Here is a 27,059-nt window from a genome sequence, read left to right as displayed (position 1 = left end):
GAACACAGCAGGCCAGGCAGCATCAAAGGAGTAGGAAAGTTGATGTTTTGGGTCGGGACCCTTCTTCAGACCCAACCTGAAACGTCAATTTTCCTGCTCCCCTGACGCTGCCTGGCCTGCTGTGTTCCTCCAGCTCCACACTGTGATTTCTGACTCCAGCATCTGCAGTTCTTGCTGCCTTTACATGCTCCAGCACTGTACCCAAATTCCAATGAAGCGGTTTTACCAGCACATGAACACTGTTTTATTTTTATTTGAACCTTTCTCTTCTACCCACACTTAGCTCCTGCGGCTTTCAAGGCTACCTGGGCACTCTCAGTGCAACTAAAATGGTATTGCGGAAGTGTAATATTACTGCAGCACTGAGAAAGCACAGCCAGGAAAGAGGAGTTTCAGATGCAACAAAGTCAGCAAAAATACTGTAGGCAGGAATTAATTGAGCACCAAAAGGAGCATCAGTGGTGAGAATTCTGTGAGGGACAGGGGGAGGTAGGCTACAAGACACAAGAGTCAATATACATGGGAGGTTTTTGAGTCCCATTCCAGCATACATGGGCATACACCATACTATAGCCCTTGCTGCCTATTCCTTCCATAGGTTACAGGTTGATGCATTCTGATTAGTTGATGCAGGCTCCAGAATACTAATGGAAGGACTACATTTATTTTGTTTCTAACATAAAGGGGAAATGGAGTTTAGACTGGTTTGTTGCAAGAATGAACCAATTGTTTACTATAACTCAAAGGGAAAGTGAAATTGTGTCGTCATTTATTGGCTACACATGGCCACAAACTTTTTTTAACAAGTAAGTAGCAGTTTATCACAGAGCTGAAAGGAGAGAGGATACAATCAGGCTCTCAGACCTCCAAAAGCATGCAACCAAGCTACATTACTTTCTTTCCCGGAAAATAAATAACACTTAAAAACTCTTCAAAGAGAAAAACTTCTAACTCAAGCCAAGACCTACGTCCAACTGACCACCTACCAAAATGAGGATCTCCGCAGTTGACAATATGGTATCATCATCAAAAAGCAAAACAGAACAATGAAAAAGTCACCTCGTTTCTCTTGTGGTTTCGATTCCTGATTCACAAACCTTGTTTCCTGTTGTCTGCATTTTCATCATATTCTTACAAATATATCTGTCTTATCATATTTATGAAAATGTTAGGATTTAAAAGGGAGCAGTTTAATTTCGCATATTGGTGATTAATAATCCGTTTTGCTACATGTTAGTTTGTTATAATAACAGGTTTTTGTTTTAGTTGTTAAATGTTGAAACCTGACATGAATTCCTTCTTTCTTAGGTAGTGGTCGCTGCCAGACATTAAACAGCCTAGAGATTACACTGCTCATATGCACACTTGTGATGATTCATGGAATAGTAGAGCTTAATTCTCCAGTGCACTGTTCCCACCAAGGTTGCGACAACAGAGTCAGACTGTATTCAAGGTATACAGCATCAAATAACTGAAAACATTTTAACTTGCCCCTTAAAGTCACTCTTCATTCCCTTGGCTGTTCTAAATTTGCCCTGTCTGAGTTAGCTGTGACTAAGGTCAGTGTAACACATTAAATGGGAAAATCGTCTGACACTTCTTGATCTCGAGTGATAGTTGAGCACTTTCAATGTTTGCTTCAGGTTGACACCAAAATGCTCAGTAAACTTACAGTTTTTTTGGTGGTTCTTTCAAAGGCACTTTGGGCAGCTGCACAACATCCCGTTCCCTGGGAGGAAAACAAACACAAAGTTACTCACTCTCGACCATTTCATATGTCCTATTACTTTAACAATATACCACCCCCTGAATAGCTCTCATTGAGGGTAAATAATCCCATAATTTTTTGTCCCTTTTGCACAACATATCACAAGGACCAAGCTGTTATACTTGTGAGGCCTCCCACCAAATTGGTGTAGATGCCCGATAGAAAGGGGTTACAGGCTGCAGGGAGTCAGAATGAAATCTAGAGACTTTTACAGAACTCTGACTGAAACTGGGAACTAACTTGATGACGAAAGCTGCTTCAGCATTGGCTAAAGTTGAAATACAATCAAAAATTGGCAGTGATTTGATTCTACACTAATTTTCTGCTTCAGAAGTGATTGTCACTGTGAGAAGAATACGAATTAGGAGAAGTAGGCTATTCAGCCCTTCAAGCCTGCTCTGTTATTCAATAAGATCATTGGTGATCATATTGTGTTTGGAATTTTACGTTCCTGTCTATTTTCAATAGCCAAACTAGAAACTGTCCACTTCCAACTTAAAAATATTCAATGATCCTCCACTGCCTTCTGAGACAAAGAATTCCAAAGTTATACAACCCTCAAAGAAGTATCTCTGTCCTAAAATTAGGTGGACCCTAATTTGAAAGTGTCTCCTAGTTTTGGACTCACCCACAAGAAAAAATATCTTTTCCATGTCCAACATGTCAAGATCATCAGATCTTATAAGCTTCAATCAAATCATCCCTCGCTCTTCTGAGCTCTAGTGAAAACAAGCCCAGCCTGTACAATCTTTCCTCAGAAGACAACCTGCAATATGCAATATGCTCACTTATAGAAAGGGACATTTAGGGGTTAGAAAATTGCATGTGGGGTACAACAATGATAATTTGCTCTAACTGATCCCAAGCGAGTCTCCCTTTGTTCATACTTTAGTTATTAAACAGTATTGTACTTCCTACAAGATTGGAATAAACATTCCCATTACTCACTGGCTCAAATCAGCTAGGTAAGCCTTAGCAAGGAGGTAGGCATCCGGAGTCCATTTGTTGGAGTATAGCAGATCTTTCAAACTCGTCTTCAAACGCAGGAGCTAAAAGAGACCATTGAATGTAAATGATTATACAAACAGTAGGATGATTGCTACAGGGTCAGAAACAGAGGCCAATGCATATTTATTTATTTCCTAGGTCTGGAAGCATGCGGTACTCTGCCTTCTAATATAGGTAATTTGTAAAGCATCCAGGGTAGCTTTAGATTTGCATCATTATAATAGAAACTAGCTCATGCGATAGTACTATAACACAGCATTATGCAACATTATACAAACATAATTAAAGTCCCAAAGGCCTCAATGATAGATCAAGTCTTAGTGGATGGTTCCAGTCTCAACTCCCTAACAATGAGTTAATTGTATGTGAAGATATTTTGAGGATAGCAGAGTTTGTAATTTCTATTATTTATCTTTGTAATTTATTTGTAATTTATCTGTTGAAGTTAAATGATCTGCTAGTGAACAGCTGAAGCTCAGTGATCTATCACTGAAAATGAGCAGATTACATGATACAATCTGATATACTCCAGTTAGCTACAGTTACCAAGGTACAAACTGCACTTCCCCTAGTCATATTGACGCAGGTCCTCTAACAGGATTGCACAGTGATACTGTGCCCAAGGAGAATAACAGCGCTAAAAGCTCAGTAAACACGAAATTCTTACCTCCTGAGACTGTAAGCTGCTGGTATTGTGTAAGTGTCGGACGATGATTGCACATTCCTGCAATGTTGGAGCTCGAGGTGATTCAGAAGGATCTATCTGGATCAAAAGGGGTGTCAGTGATGTAACAAGTATCTGTGTCTCATCTAATTCTGGTTGAAGAGTCAGCACAGGTAAGACCAAACTGGATTGCTGTGATGCTTCAGGTCCATTGGTCCTACAACAGAAGAACCGCTGTTATCAGTGGTAGGCAGGAATGTGGATTTGAGACCACATTTAGCTCAGCTGTGATCTTATTGAATAGCAGATCAGATTCAAGGGGCTGAACAGCCTCCTGTTGCCCTTGATTCATTTGTTCATCCCAGCAATCAGAGTTAGATTTGAACTCAGACTCTTGAAATGGTAAGCTAATGCCTAAGCCTCTACGGCCTGCAAACTCTGCTTAACTTGGTTGTCATTTCAGCAAGGGGTCAAAACCCAATAATTATATTATGATTAGGATCCATGATGTTTTGAAAATATCCAATTCTCATTGTGGGGTTTGATGCATGAAGACTGGAAATGTTTAATCTCGATAGAGCACAACTTCCCCCCACTGCAATCAGAACTAATATAACCAACTGCAGTGGTTCCTTGTGGGCCTTGACAGGCTGGCCAGCTGCAGGATAGGAGAGCTTCTTGCACTTCCCATGTGACACTAACCGCCTGTTAGCTGCCTCTGTGGAGAGTTTTCGCCGAGCAGAGTTGTGCTTCTGTGGCTCTTTCAGTGCCATTCTCTGCTCCTTGACCCGATCTTCTTGCTGTATAGCTCGGCGCTGATTACCTTTCTGAGCATGTTTTCTACCTGCAACAAGAATACAATGAAATCAGTGACAAGATTGTCAGAGGCTTCAGAGAATTTATTGCATGATTCTTCAAACTGGAGAGCTATTATTCTAGGCAGAGAAGGTAGAAGTAATATTTACAAATAAATTAGCCAAAACATTCCACTTAACATGATAGGTTATGATAGCAAATTAACATTGAGCTACCATAAAAAAAGCACCATACAGAAGTGGGGTGACTGCTAAAAGTGGCTTATTCATTCAAGTACAGAGAGTTGTTTTGTCATTTAAAGACTTTATTTATATTGCAGTAAGAATGCTGTTACACTACAGTCTGGGTCAGAGAATTAGCTACACACTTTTTAACTGTGTTCACAATGAAAGTATTTTAGGAAAATATTGTCTTTAAAGGTAATGCATTACATTCAATTGAAAATTGACCAGGCAATTAAAATGCTAACAAAGCTGGTTTTAAAAGTTTCCGCAAATATTACATATGGCACATGAACAAGCAAATTATTAGAAGCAAAAACAGAAATTGCTGGAAAACTCAGCAGGCCTGGCACTTTTCTGTGGAGAGAAAGCAGAATTAACATTTTGGGTCCAGTGACCCTTCTTCAGAACTGTTTTGATTCGTTTCCGATTTCCAGCATCCACAGTTATAGAGTCATAGTCATACGGTCATATAGCATGGAAACAGACCCTTCAGTTCAACTAGTCCACGCCGACCATGTTCCCAACCAAACTGGTCCCACTTGCCTTCATTTGGCTCATATCCCTTCAAACTTTTCCTATTCATGTACTTAATCAAATGTCTTTTAAATGTTGTAACTGTACCTGCATCCATCGCTTCCTCTGGCAGTTCATTCTGCACACCACTCTTTGTGTAAAAACATTGTCCCTCATGTCCTTTTTAAATCTTTCCTCTCATCCTAAAAATATACCCCCTAGTTTTGAACACACTCTACCCTAGAGAAAAACCTCTTGCTATTTACCTTATCTATGTTCCTTATGATTTTATAAACCTCCATAAGGTTACCCTTCAACCTCCTATGCTCCAGAGAAGAAAAGTCCCAGCCTATTCCATGGGTTTTTTGTTTAATGAAGCAACTTATTAGCCTGACACAGCAATCAATAAACAACTCACATCCGTTTGACTGGGAGGTTCTGGGCAGTCTGTGGGGTTTCTAATATAAGCCCTGTTTCAGGGTGAAAAACAGTTAAAGGGACAGCAAGTTAAAAGGACAGAAGTCAGTTTTTGTCAAGCAGGTAACATTGAAGCCAATCCCTGTCCAGCAGAGGCTGATGGGAAGATTCAAAGCTGGAAAGCATTTAAAGGTTATGTTATTTAATCCAAGTAGGATAAGTCACAGATGTTGGCAATTGTAGCATTGTGATTGTTTTGTCATATTATCCAAAGAGAAACTAATGGAATTCAATGAATTTGAACATCTGTAACTGTTAAATTGCATGTTCACTTGCTGAAATGATTGGAAAGACTTGATACAGTAAATAAATGATTATTCAGATCTTTAGGAGGTATACATTTACACAATTGGATTAAACAATCAAAAAACTGGAAAACAGGCACATCCAAAAATGTAAGATGTGGAAATAATGCAGCTAGTTTCTAAATCTGTAACACTTATATTTCCTAATAGAGTACACAGCCAAGTCTTCAATCAACCATAAAATTAAACCAAACTAATACTTTATATGTAACATATATTAATATACTTCAAGCAAAAACAACACAATATGAAGCTTCAGAAAACTTTGACAAATACTCTTTACATTTACATAACTGTTTGTTTTCCTGGAATTGCCGATAGCCAACAAAATTAAAATAGCATGTAGCAATGCTAAATGACAGATGTGCTATGTGAATACCCATGGATGTTGCTAGTGGCCAGTTTTTAATGTACTATAGGCATATTTTCAGATTTCAATGGGTTACGTAAGCTTTTTATTCACGTTTTCCTTATATTACTTGCAGTTAGAAAACAATTACATTTGTGTAACACCTCTCATGATCTCAGGTCTTCTCAAATCAATTTACAGCCAATAAAGTATTTTGGTGCATTTGACTCTTTGATGCAGTTACTTCTTTCAGTTTAATTATAGTTGTTTTTATTCAAACTGTTTGGACATGTTATGACACACCTCCTAGACAGGTGGAAATTGAACTCAGACCTTCTGTCCCAGACATGGGAACACCACCACTGCACCATTAGTGCCCTTTGGTTTAATTATAAAATAACAATGTTACTACAGATTTCTGAATCAACTTGCGTGATCAATTACAATTGTTCAACTTTCTCATGTGATCAGTGAAGACAATTCCCAGATCAACATCTTAAAGCAAGATTGGATTTGGGGAGGATGATGATTGTTATAACTTGGTAATGAAGGAAAATGTCAAAATTGGTCTGGGAAAATTATACTTGATGGAGAAAGGTTCAATTCTCAGAGATCTAGTTGCAAAATATGAAGCTAGAGTACAAAGGGAAGTAAACCTGTTGGTTTTCATTCAAACATTCCACTAGTGCACAAATCCACAAAATATTATCTTTTTCATGGAAATGCTTGATATTTTGCTGTCAGACATAATAACAGTTATAATGTGTAAATTACATTCAAACACAGGACAGATTAAAGAGCTGTAATAATGTGTAACTGAAGAAATCCCACACTCGTGTTACCACAATGCAGCAAAAGAAGAGTACAAAAGAACACAAAAGACAGGAGCAGGAGTAGACCATTTGGCCCATCAAGCCTGCTTTGCCATTCAATACAATCTTGGGCTTTGACCCTGCTCTCCTGCCCACTTCATGATAATGCAGCTCCTGACTCCAGCTGTTGAGTATGTCATAAAAATGCAGCTTTTACTACATGTTGAAATTGGACAATCAGCTCAATGGATAAGGATTAATAGCCTGCAAAAGGAGATGAAGGAGGTAATCATTTACCTGTAGAATGATCTCTGGAACTCAATTGAGCAGTATCTGAGAATGACCCAGTTGGACTAACACATAGTGAACTCCCCTCTGAAACACAAAATAAAACAGGAGGTCTTTCAGTCCATTGTATGTGTTCTAGATCTTTATTAAGAAACGGTAAAATAATCCCATTTCTCTATTATTTCCTCAGAGCTACAGCTTTCTTCTGCATCAAATATTTATCTACATTTCCATGAAAACATGCAACAGACTCTGCCTGAGAGCCAAGTCCAATCCTTGTTTTCCTTAAAAATGTATGATCATCAACTTTTTTTTTATTCACACATGGGTGTGCATAACAATGACCAGCATTATTACCCATCCTTGGTTATCCTTTAGAAGGTGAGCTGCCTTCTTGAACTGCTGCAGTCCATTTGGTGTAGGTACACCACAATACTATTAGGAAGTAAGTTCCAGGATTTTCACCCAGTGACATTAAAGGAACAATGATATATTTCCAACTCAGGATGGTGAGTGACTTGAAGGAGAACTTGCAGGTGGTGTTGTCCCCATCTAACTGTTGCCCTTGACCTTTTAGCAGTGGTGCTCATGGGTTTGGAAGGTGCTGAGGATCTTTGGTGACTTTCTGCTATGCATCTTGTAGGTGGTACAAGATCAGTAGTGGAGGGAGTGAACATTTGTGGACTTATCCACATACCCTTGGTCATTCCACCAGACGATGCTTTATTAACTTATTTCACATTCTTCTTCACTTGATCAATTCTTGGCGTTTTGTGATTTTTATACTTTTGTGATTAGTTAATTGTGAGAGTTCATTCGTCAGATACAAACCCAAATTACATTAATTCTGTTAAAACAAGATGATCTAGCACCAAGTCCTGGAACATATCACTTCCACTACTGATCTCCAAGGACCGGGCTCTGGGTGTACCAATTCCAGCAGCGATTACCTGGTGTGTACCACTTCCAACTCAGACTCTTTAGGGAATACCACTATGACCCTTGGGATATTCCATCTCTAGTCTGGCCCCTGGGGTATACCATTTTCAGCAACAACTATATACTATTTCCAATATTAACATCTAGAGTACACCAACTTTAAGATCAACCTCTGGGGTATACAACTTCCAAAACTGACCCTTAAGGTATACTATCTTCAGCACTGACCCCTGTTATCATCTAATGTAGTCTGAAGGAATGTCTGAGATATAATGGAGTTAGGGAATAAATTATGGATCTAATAACGAAGAGTTACTTGGGTTCGAATTGGTTGTATAAATATGGGGAGTAGTGATAAGTGGGGTGAGAGTTTTATGGAGTATGGCTAACTGAAATAAACCTGTCCCATAAATGCGTAGGCTTGGGATCTGTTTAAATAGTTATCTTTTGGCACATAACCCTGAGGTATACCACCTTCAGGAATGATGCTGTGAGTACACTACTTCCACTTGCCCTCTTGGGTATACCAACTTTGAGGACCATCCTCTGGATGTCCAACACCGACCCTGGGTTTACTGCGTTGTCCAGTCCAAGTAAATTAATTTTCCATCTTCTATCCTGACCAAATAACTTTCTATTCAGCATGTCTTTCTTCCTCAGTTCTGGCCTCTGCCACAATGGAGTTGGCTGACACACTTTGTTTTCCAGCTACCTGCTTTACTGTCCTTACTTTCTACTGTTTTACCGGGTAGTCCAACACCTATTTGCTTTGTTAATAGTTGCTGAGGGTCTGTTAGGTTTTAAACCAATGGTCTATTTAAACTACTGGAGAAGGCAAAATTAACTAAACAAGAAATAAAAACTAATTTAAACATTTACCTTGAGGGGTCAGCCTCTGATTCATTATCATTTTGAAATGGAGATCTGAAAATAAGAAGCAACTCATTAGGTACAGAAATAAACAATTTGTGAAGAAGAAGATAACATGCAGTGCATCAATAAGGTGTGAAGTCTTTCTAGAAAGTTGCTAAGCCTTTTGCAAAACCCCATTAATTGATGTTACGATACTGTCACTAACGATTTCATTTTAAAAAAGGGGGAACGACAGGAAATGTTATTTTCTCTTGTGGGAGAGTCTGGGACCAGAAGCACAATCTCAGAATAAGGGGACTCACATTTAAGTCAAGGATGAGGAGGAATTCTTTTCTCAGAGGATAGTGAATCTGTGGAATTCTTTACTGCAGAGGGCTGATAAGGCTGGGTTGTTAAGTATATTCAGGGCTAGGTCAACAGATTTTTAATCAGAAAGGGAATCAAGATTATGGTGGAAAGTAAGGAAACTGGAGTTGAGGACTGTTGGATCAGCCATGATCTCATTGAATGGCCTACTTCTACTCCCACATCTTATGGTCTTATAGTCAATGAATCCATGTTACAGAGTTGTCGCTGAAATTTCAAGCAAGAACTTACATTGAAATAGCATTTTCCATGGTCTTCGGCTATCGCAAAATGTTTCATAGTCAATTGAGTACTTCTGAATTATTGCCAATGTTGTAATGTGAGAAAACGGCAATCAATTTGCACACAGCAATATCATTCAAACAGTTTTGAAACATATGATCAGATAGTTTTCTTTAGTGATAATGACACAGTCAGAAATATGGCAGAGAAAGCCTAAAAAGAACTCTCTTGTTCTTCTTTCAAATAGTACCACAAGATATTTTCTGTTTTCTTTGATATTCACTTGAGAGTTAAAATAGTGCTTTGCTTTAGCATGTTATTGAAGACAATATCTTCACACTGCAGGACCGTCAGTTCTGTACTGAAGGGTTAATACTCAAATAAAAAGAAAGTGCTGGTGAACTGGAATGTCAAAGAAGACTCGTATGCATCTCGAAACTTTAACTTTTGTTTCCCTCCCGTACATTTTGCCAGATCTGCTGAGGGTCTGCAGCACATTCCATTTTATTTCAGATCTCTAACATCCACAGTATTTTCCTTTTATTATCTACTCAAAACTCTGCAATGCAGCTGGAACATATAGCCTTCCGACTCAGAGAGGACAGCAGTATGACCTGAGCCAAGTAATTTGGAAGAGGACGTGAAATTTCATGGTGCACGTTAGAGGTAACATAATAAAGCCTACTAATGAAAAATAGTCTGAAACTTCAATGCTTTGGTGGGGAAACTGTTTATTGCTAGCTTAAGTGCACAAACATTTCCACTCTACACAACCACCCTTAGTGCTGGCTAGCTTCTTCATTTACGTAGTCCAGTACTCTTTTAGGACATTTCTGCTCAGTATCTAATTGGGCTCCTTTAGTGTGTTAGGTGAATCTGAAAACCACTACACTCCAGTAATTATTTTAACTAAGTTGTTTCGACATGTTATGACAGACTGAGGGGAAGGTAGGGCTTGAACCTGGACATTCTGGCCTAGAGATAAGGACACTACTACTGTATCACAGCTATATTCTAATCAACCTGTTCAGAGCTGCTATGACACACTTCTGGAGCAGATAGGACTTGAACCTAGACCTCCTGGCTTAGAGGTAGGGACACTACCACTGTGTTGCAAGATTCACTAACTAACATGCAACACCTGTATACCTTGTTACCTTCAATTACTTGGTATTTATTGTCCAACAACAAAACCTATTAGATACCATCACTGTATGCACTTCAGTTCAAGTATCTAGGGGGAACAATTCAAAATTTGGTTGAGCCTAGACAATATTTTCTGCATTGTCATCAGCTATCCCTCAATTTGAGATCCATGTCTACTTAAGTTCACAAGTTTCCGCTGTGGGTCTTCATATGATTAATCAGGCAGAGTCTCAATTTGCAAATCTTTGGGCACACAGGGCAGGACACCCCATGAGGTACTGGGTTCTGGACTGCAAGCTTTGCTTCCTTTTCTATACCTCATTACTAAAACACCATCAAAACCTGATGCAGCTTGGTGGATTGGTTGTCACTATTTTGAACAACTGGAAGCTCCTCCCAGTCACTAATGTCAATGATGCTACATTTCAAGGAGAATTTCAAAATGTTTTTGAAGTCTTCTCCTTGTACTTCCCTAGAACACTGGCCAGTTTGAGAGATGAGAAACAGGACTTGATAAAGGCGGCACTGTTCAGCAATCCAGACATAATTCCCTGTCCATTATACTTGGTTTTGCTATAGTTTTGCCTGAATGCTTGTGGAGCTGCCTTCAAGCAGAACACTTGCACTTGTTCGATGGTCCTCGCATGAATCCAGAGAATGTAGTGGAGATTTGCTGTTGGAATTTCTCTAGCATCCTTATGTGTTGCTGATACACTGTCCTGGTCTCACCGCTGTAAACAAGTGGTGATGCATTGTACACTATGACTTTTGTTGACTTGTGGAGGTCTTTGTTCTCAAACATTCACTGCCATAGTTTGCAGAAGGCTAAGCTTGCGGAGCTGATCTAGTGTTGGATTCCCTCATCGATTCTGGCCCTTTGAGAGAGGGCCTACCAAAGTGCAAAAGGAAGTGCTCAACATTTTCCAGAGTCTTTGCTTCAACTTAAATGGGAGGTAGGATATTTGATCACCAAGTTGGGCTGCTTTAGGAGTTTTACTTTGGCAATTGTTAGGGATGTCCATGACTGAGCAGCACAAAATGACCAACAGTTGCCCATGGCTAAAGCAGCAGAACATGGCTGACAGTAGTTAGAGAGCTTGGGAAAATATTTGCTTTGTGTAGTCTTCACAAGTAGAACAATAGTAGCTCTATAGACTCAAGGTTACTGAACCGAGATAAAATATGCAGCTGCAGTTGTTTACGTATTACGCATTGATAAGACATTTAATTAGTGAATGTTTCTCAATCTGTTACAATACTAATAGTAGGTTTAGTTAAGGTTCTGCAGATAATCATAGATATAGATTGAAGTAGTCGTAGATCCACCTAAATACAAAAAATCACTAAGAGCGTGAGAGGAAAAGATTCAAACCAGTCTCAGACAGTAAAAGCAGCCCCCATATCATTAAAGGGAAATAGGAGAGTTGGTAACATCATGAAAGAACCGGAGGGTTGGGGGTGGGGAGTGGACCATAAATTTGTCCATCTCTTTGTCATTCAGTGATATGATTGGCTTAATTGGAAATACATTGAAATTGCTGAGTGCGGCAGTACTTCCTTCGGGTTAAGGGCTGTCAACAGTTAAACTGTGTACACGACACAAGTAAATTGCTGAGGTAAGGTTGAACTGTATAAGATACTGTAGCAGAGATCCAATTACAAAAGGATAATCCAGCACTGCCAACCAATAGTAAACAAAGGGGGCCCCGTGTACGTTCTAAACTTGAACTGAATAAGTTAAGACATTCCAAAACTTTTGAGTGCTTTTTTGCTCTGGAGAAATTAAGCTGTACTGAAAGTAATGCTGCAATAAAGGTTACCTGAAACCACCTCGTGACTCGAATCCTCATTTGAAACTATGAGATCTAACAGCAACATTCAAAGATGGGATATGTCTCTGATATGCAGATTTAGGAGATCAAGACAGGTTTGCATATCTGGTGCAGAGTGGGCAATGGCTTGTGGTCATCTGCAGGTCATATACGACTGTGGTAGTCAGATTAGTTTTGGCATAGAGATGCTTGAGGTTGAAGAATTTTCCATCTGGGTGGTTTTTTGTACTCACACCAGCAAGCAGTTGATCTTTGATGACATGATTAGTGCCCACCAGATAGAGTGTAGATAATATGGGGGCTATCACAAAGTCTTTCTTGTTCCAAATCTGGATTTTGAAGAGTGATCTCGAGCTCAATAAGTCTCAGACAAAGCACTGATAGTTACAGACCTGTCGCTCATTTGGTACCATTGGGAATAATTCAAGGGGATAATCACCATATAGTGGAGTTCATTGGATTAAATATAGCAGCATGTTGTTACCAATAAGCTAAGAAATCACAGTTAATATAATGCTATTGCAAGGTAACCATCATATTTACCAAAGTTAAGGAGACGTAGAAAGACTGAGACACATGGCTCATACTCTAATACATCACTGACCTAAAAGATTAACTCCAATTTCTCTCCACAGATGCTCTACATCTACTGAAGAGTTCCAGCAATGTCTGACTTTATTTCAGATTTTCAGCAATGATAATATTTTTGGTTTGTGTTAAGAAAATATTCATTCACTGCTTATTGTAAATTAAGGTAAAACAGAAAGCATCTTGGAGAAAGCCGTTATCAAATTCAGCTGCCAAGGCAGCAAGAAGTTAGCTCTATGGTCTTTCTCTATTTCTGTAAGAATTATTATACCTTCAATTAGGCAGGAAAGCTGGTCAAGGTGAGCAGCAGCTGTGGCCCATAAACAATCATCAGGAGCCGAAAGCAATAAGTTAAGGCACATGCTCTACTCTCTTGATGACTTAATGATAAGCTTGTGCTGAGATTAGCAAGGTTCCATATTGATTTGCAGTTGGACAAACTGAGCAATTTAACCTCAGCTGGGTCAACACTGGAATGCGACAATTGGCTTCAGTGGATCTGAGCCAGGAAAGAGGAAGAGAAAAATAAATCAGCCAGCACTCTCACTCCTTATCACTAGCCAGACACTTGTCCTGAAAATTGTAAATGGGTGGGTGTAGCACAAGGACTGTATCAGGCTAAGTTGAGATGTTGCCACAATGGAATAGCTTGAAATTGTGAAGAATGGCCACTTAGCTAGGCCACTTAGCTAAGCCACTTCAAGGTTGCAAACCTGTGGCATGAACTCAACATGAATCAGCACCAGCAGGGGAAAGCTGGAGGGAAATCAAAGGCTTCCTCAGGCACTGACTCAATGAGTAGACTGCAGTACTCTCTATCCTTTCCTACCTCAATCCAATAGCAGTTTAACTCATTTTCTGTAAAACTCAAATTTTTGCGTCCAAGTTTTTTGACAAAACGTAGAAGATTCACTTATACATGTGTAATATTGTCAAGGGGTTGAAGATCTTGGGAACAGCAGATAACGAGGCTGTCCTGGTGGCTGTTGGCCATAGTTATGAATTCAATAACGATCTACTGTCCCGACTTATCTGTTTCCGACAGTTTAAACTAGAAAACATGTACGAAAATTATTCACGCGACTTCGAATCCACAAACCCAGCTCCCAATCTTGCATGATAAACTAAGGAATGTTTGGGCCAAAAGTCAGGGATGGAATTATCTATTGTGGACCGTCCCTTGAGTGGTGGAAGACATCTACTCAGGGTCATGAGTTTTGTCATGGGTCTTCATGTGACTGACCAGGCCAAATCTATACCTACAGATTTCTGGGTACATGGGGCAATATGTCCTGTGAGCTAATGGGATCCAGAGTGTAGCATTTGATCTCTTTTCTTATACATGTGAAATATGAAAAACTAAGAATTTTTGGCCAAAATTTAGGGGTTGCCTTTTACATGAGGTCAACTACTACTTGACTACTTACTGTAATTGACCATAGTTTACTTTGTTTGGGCTTTGTATTGATGAGAATATCTATTTTGTCTTCAGCATTCAGGCATCTAGCTGTAAGATTTTCTGAACACCAGCAATTGCTACTGACAAAAAGAGAAAACAAACCAAGGAAAGATTCCTGAAAGCAGAAGTATTATGCACAACCGTGGTGGTCAATACATACGTAGTATGTCTCTGGTTAGGTTAACCTCTTAAAGAGGCTGGGCTCCAACAATTTCTCCTCAAGGCACTCATTGCAAGTCCTGATTAATCTGACATGGTAATTTATGGCCAAGGGGAGAAACAGTTTTAAGGGGCTACTACACCGACTTGCCATATAGCACCATGGCAGGAGGAGAGTCAAGCGCACATGGATCATATCTTTTTGCCGTCACTCCTCCATCAAGTATCTGGATTGAAAACAGACAACAATGAATCAGCCTGATGCAACAGGTTTGGACATCTTTTCTTTGCTTTTATTTACTTGTTCCTGGGTTATGGGCACTGATGCTAGCCCAGCATTTCTTGATCAATCCCTCATTGCCCTTGAGAAGGTGGTGGTGGGTTACCTTCTTAAACTGCTACAGTCCATTTGGTGTAGGAACACTTACACTGCTACCAGGAAGTGAGTTCCAGGATTTTGCCTCAACAGCAGTGAAGGAACACTGACATATTTCCAAATCAGGATGGTGAGTAGCTTGAAAGGGAACATGCAGGTGGTGGTGTTGCCATGTATCTGCTGCCCTTGTCCTTCTAAGTAGAGGTTGTGAGTTTGGAAGTTGCTGTTGAAGGAATCTTGGTAAGTACTGCAGTGCATCTTGTTGATGGTATACACTGCTGCCACTATGCATTAGTGGTGGAGCAAGTTAAGTGTGGAAGGTGGTGGATGTGGTGCAAATCAAGCAAGTTGCTTTATGGTGTTGAGCTTCTTGAGTGTTGTTGGAGCTGGTCCCATCCAAGCTAGTGGATATTCCACCACACTTGTCTTTCGTAGATGGTGTTAATATTATTTACTAATTTACTACTAATAGTTTACGACTTGTGCCTTGTGTGATGTGAATGCACTTACTACTCAACAGCCCAAGTTTTAATATTATCCAAGTATTTTTGCATATGAATATGGGCAGCTTCAGTACCTGAAGAGTTGCAAATGGTGCTGAACATTGTGCAATCATCAGCAAACATCCCCACTTCTGACTTTATGATGAACAGAAGGTCATTGATGAAGCAGCTGAAGATGGTTGGGCCAAAGATACTACCCTGAAGAAATTCTGCAGCGATATCCTGGTACTGAAATGATTGGTCTCTAACAACTAGTCACTTTGTGTTAGATCTGACTCCAACCAGTGAACAGCCTTCCCCGATTCCTATTCATTCTTGTTTTGCTTTGGCTACATAATACCACACTACTCAAATGCCACTTTGATATCAAGGACAATTACTCTCATGTCACTTCTTGAATATTAGCTCTAATGTCCATGTTAGGAACAGGGCTAATGCAGATGACACACAGACTGGCCAAGTGATTGACTGTGAAGGGAATGGTCTTAGGTTACAGGAGGCTATAAACAGAATGGTCAGATCGGCAGATCAGTGGCAGATGGAGAGGACCAGAGGGATCTTGGGGTGCTTGTCCCTGAAGGTAGCAGGTCAGGTTCATAGGTTAGTTAAGAAGGCATACAGGATGCTTGTTTTATCAGTCATGAAGTAGATAACAGGAAGGATGTCAGCAGTTGGAGCTGTACAGAACTTTGGTTAGGCCACAGCTGCAGCACAGTGTGCAGTTCTGGTCACCACACTATCAGAAGGATGTAACTGCACTGGATGGGCTGCACAGGAGATTCACCAGGATGGTGCCTGGGATGGAGCATTTCAGCTATGAAAAGAGGCTGGATAAGTTCAGGTTGTTTTCTTTTGAGCAGAGAAGGCTGAGAGGGCACCTGACAGAGGTGTATAAGATTATGAGGGACATGGACAGGATGAATAGAAGGCAGTTCTTCCCCTTATTTGAAGGAATAGTAACAAGGTGGCATAATTTTAAAATGAAAGGCAGCCTGTTTAGAGGGAATTTGAATAAAAATCTTTTCACTTAGTAGGTAGTGGGAGTCTGGAATGCAGCACCTGGGAGGGTAGTTAAAGTAAGAGTCATAGAGATGTACAGCATGGAAACAGACCCTTCAGTCCAACTCGTCCATGCTGGCCAGATATCCTAAATTAATCTAGTCCCAGAGATAGTAGGAACTGCAGATGCTGGAGAATCGGAGATAAGAAGGGTCTAGGCCCGAAACGTCAGCCTTCCTGCTCCTCTGATGCTGCTTGGCCTGCTGTGTTCATCCAGCTCAACATCTTGTTCTCTTAATCTAGTCCCATTTGCCAGCATTTGGCCCATATCCCTCCAAACCCTACCTATTCACATACCCATCCAGATGCCTTTTAAATATTGTAATTGTACCAGCCTCTACCACTTGCTCCAGCAATTCATTCCATACACACACCACCCTCTGTGCGAAAAAGTTGTCTCTTAGGTCCCTTTTAAATCTTTCCCCTCTCACCTTAAAACTATACCCTTTCAGTTTGGACTCCTCTATCCTGTGGAAAAAAAACTTTGACTAATCACCCTATCCATGCCACTCATGATTTTATAAACTTCTATAAGGTCACCCCTCAGCCTCCGATGCTCCGGGGAAAATAGCCCCAGCCTATTCAGCCTCTGCCATTAGCTCAAACCCTCCAAACCTGGCAATATTCTTGAAAAATTGTTTCTGAACCCTTTCATGTTTAACATCTTTCCTAAAGCAGGAAGACCAGAATTGAACAGAGTATTCCAAAAGTGGCCTAACCAATGTCCTGTAACAGCTGCAACGTAACCTCCTAACTCCAATAGTCAATGCACTGACTAATAAAGGTAAGCATACTAAACCACCTTGTAACCTGCAACTCCACTTTCAAGGAACTATGAATCTGCACTCCAAGGTCTCTTTGTTTGGTGACACTTCCCAGGACCATCCCATTCTGTGTGTAAGTCCTGCCCTGATATAACCTACCAAAATGTATCCCCTCACATTTATCTAAATTAACCTCCACCTGCCACACCTCGGCCCACCTGGCCATCTGATCAAGGTCCCATTGCACTCTGAGGTAACCTTCTTCACTGTCCTCTACACCACCAATCTTGGTATCATCTGAAAATTTACTAACCATACCTCCTATGTTCACATCCAAATTATTTATATAAATGACAAAAAGCAGTGGACCCAGCACCGATCCCCGTGGCACACCGCTGGTCGCAGGCCTCCAGTCTGAAAAGCAACTATCCACCACCACCCTCTGTCTAGCCAAGTTTGTATCCAAATGGCTAGTTCCCCCTGTATTCCATGTGATCTAACCTTGTTAACTAGTCTACCATGCACGTAACAGTGACCTTTCACAAGCAGCAAATTTCAGGAGACAGCAAAGTTCAGGCACATGGTAATTTATTCAACCATTTACCAGAATAATGCAAGGAGAGGCCAAAGACCACCCCAAATTTGCCCACAACGGGAAGACTCAATTGCCCTCTTAATCTTTGGCTCAGATTAGAAGAATCATTGAATCCCTACAGTGTGGAATCAGGCCATTCGGCCCAACAGGTGCACACTGACCCTCCGAAGAGCATCCCCACCCAGACCCATCCCCGATCCTATACTTGCATTTCCCATGTCCATCCCACCTAACCTGCATGTCCCTGAACACTATGGGCAATAGTAGCAAGAAAAGTCAATGATGCTCTGACTCTAATACAAGCAAATTGTCTTTTATACATTTTCGTGTTACATTACATTACATTAACATGGTGGTATATATTCCCTCCCCCTGTATACTACTAGTTAATTAGTGCTGGGTTATCCAACTATGATTGGGTTTTTAATACATCATTCTATATTTGTAATTGTTTGTTGCTGTGATCTAATTGGGCCATTTTAGGATATGAGAAGTTAAAATTTGCTTGGTTACCAGTGACCCTTACCTCTCAACTATGATGTCTGTGTCTGCTTATTCTTCTAGCTACTGTCCTTGTTAAGAGATAAGGGAGGCCCCTTTCCATTACTTGTAATTAGTTTTTAAACCTTTCTTTCTAATTTTTTTTAGTGATTTTTATATATGTGTATGTGTGTTAAATCTATAATTTATTTGGAAACTATATCTATGATTATCTTGAAGAATCTTAATTAAAACCTACTGGTAGTATTATAACTGATTGATTAGAGAGAACTTGAGAAACAACTAACTGGTGTGAAATGTTCTTATCTTAGGATAGCAGTTTCATGTTGCACATCTGATCTTATAGGCAGCTATTGTTTTATGTGCTGAGAACACAAGTTTCTCTTACACTTTCTAATTTCTGTTAAACATGTACTGCAAAGCTTGTTGGGGTTTTATCAGCCATCTTATGCTGTTCTGTCATGGGCAGCCCTAACAATGCAGAACCTCGTCGAATGCCTTACTGAAGTCCATATAAACAACATCCACTTCACTGCCTTCATCAATCCTCTTTGTCACTTCTTCAAAAAATTCAATCAAGTTAGTGAGACACGATTTCCCATGCACAAAGCCATGTAGACTACTCCTAATCAGTCTTTGCCTTTCCAAATACATGTAAATCCTGTTCCTCGGAATCCTTTTCAACAACTTGCCCATCACTGATGTCAGGCTCACCAGTCTATAATTCCCAGGGTTTTACTTACCATTTAAATAATGGCACCATGTTAGCCAATCTGTAGTCTTTCGGCACCTCATTTGTGGCTATCGATTATACAAATATCTCAGCAAGGGGCGGGATTCCCACAAAGTTCTAGGGTACACCTGATCCGGTCCTGGGGAGATATCCACTTTTATGTGTTTTGGTTGAGGTGGGAAATGTCACAACCGTTAAAACATAGTTGGATGTGCACTTGAAGTGTCATAACAAGGCTATGCGCTAATGCAGGAAAGTGGGACTAGTGTCAATTACATTATATTTGTGTCACTGCAGACTTGATGGACCAAAGAACCTCTTCTGTACTGTATGATTCTGTGGTCAAGAGCTATGTGATCCCTGGCAAAACCTAAACTGAACTGTTGATGACACCATCTATCATTTTACTTTTGGCCAGGTTGGACTAGACTTACCTTTTGGACACAGAATTTGCCTGGGCAATTTTCCACCTTGCCAGTTAGATGCTAGTCACAGTGTCATACAGCACGGAAACAGACTCTTTGGTCCAACCAGTCCATGCCGACCATAATCCCAAACTAATCTAGTCCCACCTGCCTACTCCTAGCCCAGATCTCTCCAAACTTTTCCTATTTATGTACTTATCCGAATGTCTTTTAAACATTGTAATTGTTTCTGCATTCACCATTTGCTCTGAAAGTTCATTCCACACGCGAACCACCCTCTGTGTAAAAAATTTGTCCCTCATGTCTTTTTTTAAATCTCTCTCCTCTCACCTTAAAATGTGTCCCCTAGTCTTGAAATCCCCTAACCGACGGGAAAGACAACTACCATTAACTCTATCTATACCTCTCATTATTTTATAATCTTCTATCAGGTGGCCTCTCAAACTCCTATTCTCCAGTGAAAAAAGTCCCAGCCTATCCAGCCTTTATAACTCAACCTATCCATACCCTGCAACACCCTGGTAAATCTCTTCTGAACCCTCTCCAGCTTACTAATATCCCTCCTATAACTGGGTGACCAGAATTGGACACAGTACCCTAGAACAGCCTCACCAATGTCCTGTACAACCTCAGCATGACTTCCCAAATCCGACACTCAAACGACTGAGCAATGAACTGTCTATATGTGACAAAAATTTCAAAGAATTATATACCTGTATGTGTAGGTCCCTTTGTTCTACAACACTACCCAAGGCCCTACCATTAATTGTACAAGCCCTACCCTTGTTTGTTTGTATCAAAATGCAATAACTCGCATTTATCCAGATTGAACTCCACCTGCCATTTTTTAGCCCATTGACCCATTTGATCAAAATCCCTTTGTATTCGTAGAAAACCTTCTTTACTGCCTACTATGCTGCTAATTTTGGTATCGTCCATAAACTTACTAACTACACCATCTATATTTTGATACAAATCATTCATATAAATGATAAACAAGAGGACTCAGAACCGATCCCTGTGGAACATTGCTGGTGACAGGCCTCCATTCTGAACAGCAACCCTCCACCACCACTCTCTGTCTCCTGCTGATAAGCCAGTTATGTATCCAATTGGCAAATTCACCCTGAATCCCATGTAACCTAACTTTACTAATTAGTCCACCATACAGAATCTTGTCAAAGACTTTATTAAAGTCCAAGTAAACAATATCTACTGCCCTGCCCTGATCAATCTTTTTGGTAACTTACTCAAAAAACTTAATCAAATTTGTGAGACACGATTTTCCTCGCACAAAACCACGCTGACTATCCCTAATCAATTTTTGCCTATCTATATGTCCATAAATCCTTTCTTTTATAATCACCTCCAACAATTTACCCACAACTGAAGTCAGACTCACAGGTCTATAGTTCCCTGGTTTCTCCTTACAATCATCAGGCACCTCACCCGTAGTTATAGATGATGTAAAAATTTTTGCAAGGGATCTCGAAATTTTCTCCCTTACTTCCCACAACGTTCTGGGATATATTAGATCAGGTCCCGGAGATTTATCCACTTTTATATTCTCTAAGACCTCCCGAACCTCCTGTTCTGTAATGTGAACTGTTGTTAAAACATCAAAATTTATTTCTCTGCATTCTCTAGCCTCCATTTCTTTCTCCCCAGTAAAAACTGACACAAAATATTCATTTAGTATCTTTCCCATCTCCTAAGGTTCAATACAAAGATGACCTCTTTGACCTTTAAGAAGCCCTACCCTCTCTCTAGTTACCCTCTTGCTCATAATGTATGTGTGGAATCACTTTGGATTATCGTTAACCTTATCCACCAAAGCTATCTCATATCCGCCCCTTGCCTTCCTGATTTCTTTCTTAAGAGTGCCCCTACACTCTTTACATTAATTAAAAGATTCAATTGTACCAAGTTGTCTATATCCAAAAATAGATTCTCTTTTATTCTTGACTAGAACTTCAATATCTTTTTTCATCCATCGTTCCTTAATCTTACCAGCCTTACCCTTCACTTTAACAAGAACATACTGCTTCTGAACTCTCGTCACCACACCCTTGAAAGCCTCCCACTTGTCAGATGTCCTTTCACCTGCGAACAGTCTACTCCAATCAACTTTTGAAAGTTCTTGTGTCATACCATTAAAATTTGCCTTATTTGAATTAAAAACTTTAACTTTTATGGAAAGCTTATCCTTTTCCTACTGAGGTAAGGATGCAGCTACTTCTGGAGAACAAGGCTACAGTGCTATTGTCACGATTGCTAAGCTGTCAGGGTCCACAGCTTTTGAAGTATTAGTGCATTTAGTCATTCCATTTCTTAATAACATTTCTTGAATCAAATTGCTGAAGAATGGCATCTGCATTGCTTAGGACATCAGAAGGAGGCTGAGATGGATCATCCAAACAGCAATTCTGGCTGAAGATGCTTGCAGATGCTTCACCATTGTCTTTTGCACTAGTGTGCTCGCTCTCTTATCATTGTGGATGGGGATATTTGAGGAGCTTGCTCCTCTAGTTAGTTGTTTAATTGGTCACCACCATTCATAGCTGGATGTGGCAGGACTGCAGAGTTTAGATCTGATCCATTGGATGTGGTGTCACAGCTCTGTCTATGCAAGTCATTAAGGTAGTTGCACATCACAGGAGGTCCCACCACCAATGAAATTTTACTAACTAATCCCATGCAATGTACCAGGACACTGTAATGGTAAAGTTACCTCAATTAGCTCAAATAGCCCACACTATATTAGGCATTGGATTCCAAGTCGTTCCATTACTCAGAATGTTCAACAGTTTACTGATAACAAAATTCCTGAGGTTTAATCTGACAACTGCTAGAAAGCAACAGTTCGAGGCTGAGAATGGGAGTGCTTGCTCATATATTCACTTAATTATAGGGTTATAAACAGACAATCAGATCATTCTTGAAACTCTGAGAACAATAAGCTCTATTTACCCAGTGAGGGCTCTGTGTAATGGTTCAGTTTGTCTGGTAAAATGTACTGTTCCCAATGATACTACAGGATCTGCTCATGAGTGTAGTTAGGAGGTTAGTGGTAATGCCATGATATATCTTATGCCTAATGTGCTGCACACAATGCTGGTCAGGTAACTGATATCTGTCTTATGAAGGTTCAAATCGTCATTGGCCAATAAGTGAATATTTTGAGAACATTTAGGAGATGGTGATCACGATATCATAAGGTTCAGGGTATTTTTAGAGAATGATGTGATATCACTATATCTATCTCTCCCACTTTGGCCTTGCATCTTCAACCGTTTTGTCATTTGAATTCTCTAGCTTTCCACCCTATCACAGAACCTCCTTTTGAATCTTTTTCACACTTTTCACTTGAGTATAACTAATTGTATCTCAATGAAAGGTCATTGACCTGAAACATTAACACTTTCTCTCTCCACACACCAGCTGAACATATCCAGCCACTTTGTTTTTTTGTTTCAGATGTGAGGTGAAAGTGATTGCCCTTAACAGTAAGGTAACATTCAGGAGTCATAGCAAAACCAAAGTCAATGGAAGTTAGGAGAAAAATTCTTCACCAATCGGAATCAGACCTGGCACAAAGGAAGATTTTTGTAGCTGCTGGAGGCCAATCATTTCAGTCCCAGGACATCTCTGCAGAAGTTCTTCAGGGCAGTGTCCTAGGCCCAACTATCTTCAGTTGCTTCATCAATGATCTACCCTCCATCATAAGGTCAATACTGAGGATATTTACTGATGATTGCAGAATGTTCAGCACAGTTTGTGATTCCTCAGATACTGAAGCAGACTATATCCATATGCAGCAAGACCTGGATCAACATTCAGACTTGGGCTGATGTGACAATATTCATGTCACACAAGTGTCGAGCAATCACTATCTAGAACAAAAGAGAATCTAATCACCATCCTTTGACTTTCAAAGGCATTATCATCACTGAATGCCTGGGTGGTTACTATTGACCAGAAACTGCACTGGACTAACAATATAAATAGTGGCAAGAAGAGCAGATCAGAAGGTTGGCATTTTGCAGTGAGTTTCAGCTCCTGACCCCACCTTCTGACTCTCCCCCACCCCTCAGCATCTTCAATATAGCAGAGTATGATGAAATACTCTTACTTGTCTGGTTTGATTCAGCTCCAATAACACTAAAAAGCTCGAGCCTCTCTAAGACAAAAACCGCGCTTGATCTGCACCCCATCCATCATCAGTGTACAGTTGATGTTGCGAATTGCATTACAAGAAGCACTGCAGCAACTCATTAAGGCTTTTTTCAACAGGACCAAACCTACCCCTCCCACTTAGAAGGACAAGAACAGCAGATACATTACAACACCACCACCTGCAAGTTCTTCGCTGAGCCCCACACCAACCTGACTTGAAAATATTTTGCTGTTCCCTCACTGTCACTGGAAAAAGTTCTGGAACTCTCTCCCTCACTACTGTGGATGTCCACACACCACTTGAACTCTGGTGGTTCAAGAATGCAGCTCACCACCACCATCTCAAGGCCTATTAGGGATTGATAACAAATATAACTTAGAAATCAATGGCCATATCCCAGAAACAAGCACTAAAAAAAAATTAAGCATGCACAATGTAATAACTCCACAGAGGCCGGTATCCCATGACCAAGTCACCCTTTATTTACACGTCCTTGACAGCATTCCAGCTTCCTCAGAGCCAGTTCTCAGAGTAAACAGAATCTCTGACACTCCTGTTTATATCTGTCAGGTAGGGCTCCTTAATTAGACCAAATTAACAGCCCCAATCAGGGAACTCATATTCTAAGAGGTCCACTTGGCTGACCTTGTTACAACCACTACAGGCAATGATTTACTTTAGTATAGATCATCCTGCCTTGCCTATTAATGACAGGGTGGTATGATGGCAGGAGGACTGGGGTGTTTTATCAACCCCAGGAAGGGCATCTTCATTAAATTGAGTTTCCTTGAATGGTTTCAGGACGTTAGTGGCACCCCTTTCAAATGAGACACTTAATTGGTAATGGGTGATTTAAAAGAGGTATTAAGGAGTTGTTAGCAATGCATTTACAAGATCACTTTGCATTTACAATCAGTCAAAGTCACTATGTTCATGTGAAAACAAAAGCTTCTCTGATAAAGTTCTTAAAGTCTCTTTTTTAGGATGTAACCAGTAGGGAAGATGAAGGAGATCCTACGGGTAGATGCACTTCAGATACCTGAATTTCCAAAGACAGTTGATAACTTTGAAAGTGCACAATGATCTGTGCCTCAAATATCACAGTCTACATTAATACGACCAAGATTAATGTAACCAAGTTTATAGATGATGCAAATGCAAATTGTGAGTAGGACACAAAAAGGCTGCAGTGAGATACATACAGGTTAAGTTTCTTTAGCTCTTTATTTTTGGTAGTAAGATTAGAAAATAAATATTTTTTTAAAAGGCCAGAAACTTGTAAATGTTGACTACAGAGAGACTTGGTTGTCCTCAGCAAGAAACACAAAGTTAACTTGGCACTGACCAGGACGAAGCAGCCATATCCTCAAACATTCACTCCTGCCACCAGCACTCAGTGCAATAGTGTGTACCATCTACAAGATTCATAGCAGAAATTCACAAAGACTTCTTAGAAAGCATCTTCCAAACCCATGCCACTACTACATAAAAGATTAAAGGCAGAAGATACATGGGAACACTTCCAAGCCACTTACCCATCCTGACTTGGAAATATATTCCCATTCCTTCAGTGTCACTGGGTCAAAATCCTGGAATTCCATCCCAAAAAGCACTGTGTGTGTACTTACACCAAATGAACTGCAGTTGTCCAAGAAGGCAGATCACCACCACCATTTCAAGAGCAACTAGGGATGGGCAAAAAATGCTAGCCCAGCCAGCAAGACCATGTTCTCTGGATTGACAAAACAAAAAGTATGAAATTACAGCAAGAAATTAGGAAGTCAAGCAACAGATTGGCTTTTATTGTAAGATAACAGGAACACAAGAACAAGTTACAGTTGTTCTTGCTACAGTTTTATAGGGATTTGCTGAGTACTGTGCACAGGTTTCATTTCCATATTGTAAAATAAGTATACTGGCATCGGAGATAAACAGCAAAAACTTGGCTATTCCTGGGACTGGTTTCAAGTATGTGAGTTTGTTCTACGATGAGAGGCTGAGTAAATTGGATCTATGTTCTCTGCAGTTTAGAAGAATAAGAGGTAATCTGATTGAAACATATAGCATTCTCGAGGGGCTTGACAGGATAGATACCAGCGAGATACTTTTCCTCAAGGGCTCCTCCTGCAGTTTTCTCAAGGGCTACTTTCCCATTTTCAACAACTCCTTTATTAGCTGACGCAGTCACAAACTAACAATACCATGTGACGATGCTCTCACTTTAAAAAGGTTATTTTGTCCTAGATTGTTTTCAAGAGAGGTTGTAAAGGCAGAGGCGCCGAACTGGCTACTACCAGACCAGACTTCTGCTAAACCCCTCTTTCTTTTGTTTGTATTTTAACTGTAGTATTTAAATAAATTGCATTTTGCTTAACGTCAAGTAGCTTGACCAGTCGCATCACATCTGGAACATGCCCTTCACTTATACCTTTAAAATAAGATTAGGGTCTACTCTACCTTCTTAAAATATTTTGAGGGAGTTTGGTCTGATCCATAACAACCATCTATAATTATATCGACATATGAGGGAATTTAGAAATGTGTAGAAGCAGAATTAGAAGAATTCTTCACTATCCTCAATAATTACCAACTCTCCATTATACTTATAGCCGCAACACACAAGGAAAGATTAATTTCCTACACATCAGATTTTTAAAATTGGCCCAAGACAACAGGTATTAGTTAGCAAAAGAGACAACAAGGTGCAGGGCTGGATGAACACAGCAGGCCAAGCAGCATCATAGGAGCAGAGAGGCTGACGTTTCGGGCCTCGACCCTTCATCAGAAAAGGGGAGGGGAAGGGGGTTTTGAAATAAATAGGGAGAGAGTGGGAGGCGGATAGAAGAGGGATAGAGGAGAGGATAGGTGGAGAGGAAACAAACAGGTCGAAGAGGCGGGGATGGGGCCAGGAAAGGTGAGTGTAGGTAGGGAGTTAGGAAGGGGATAGGTCAGTCCAGGGAGGACGGACAGGTCAAGGGGGCGGGATGAGGTTGGTCGGTAGGAGATGGAGGTGCGGCTTGAGGTGGGAGGAGGGGATAGGTGGGAGGAAGAACAGGTTAGGGAGGCAGGGACGAGTTGGACTGGTTTTGGGATGCGGTGGGGGGAGGGGAGATTTTGA

At 40.4% G+C, this 27,059-nt stretch overlaps 1 protein-coding gene across 3 annotated transcripts in view; it reads right to left on the bottom strand.

Moving 5' to 3' along the window:
- The window catches only part of si:ch211-222n4.2 (uncharacterized protein LOC101885505 homolog), a 48,208-nt gene that overhangs the window by 7,158 nt on the left and 13,991 nt on the right, over positions 1-27,059 (bottom strand). For all 3 annotated transcript variants that reach the window (XM_048611531.1, XM_048611533.1, XM_048611532.1), the window contains exons 3-8: positions 9,043-9,087; positions 7,234-7,311; positions 4,143-4,284; positions 3,444-3,657; positions 2,717-2,817; positions 1,673-1,729 (exon numbers count right to left, since the gene is read on the bottom strand). In XM_048611531.1, the coding sequence (XP_048467488.1) occupies positions 1,673-1,729; positions 2,717-2,817; positions 3,444-3,657; positions 4,143-4,284; positions 7,234-7,311; positions 9,043-9,087 (637 nt within the window). The remainder of the gene's footprint in view (positions 1-1,672; positions 1,730-2,716; positions 2,818-3,443; positions 3,658-4,142; positions 4,285-7,233; positions 7,312-9,042; positions 9,088-27,059) is intronic.

The sequence above is a fragment of the Rhincodon typus genome, chromosome 24 (assembly GCF_021869965.1).
Source record: "Rhincodon typus isolate 14 chromosome 24, sRhiTyp1.1, whole genome shotgun sequence".
NCBI lineage: Eukaryota > Metazoa > Chordata > Chondrichthyes > Orectolobiformes > Rhincodontidae > Rhincodon > Rhincodon typus.
This window is presented reverse-complemented; position numbering and strand designations above follow the sequence as displayed.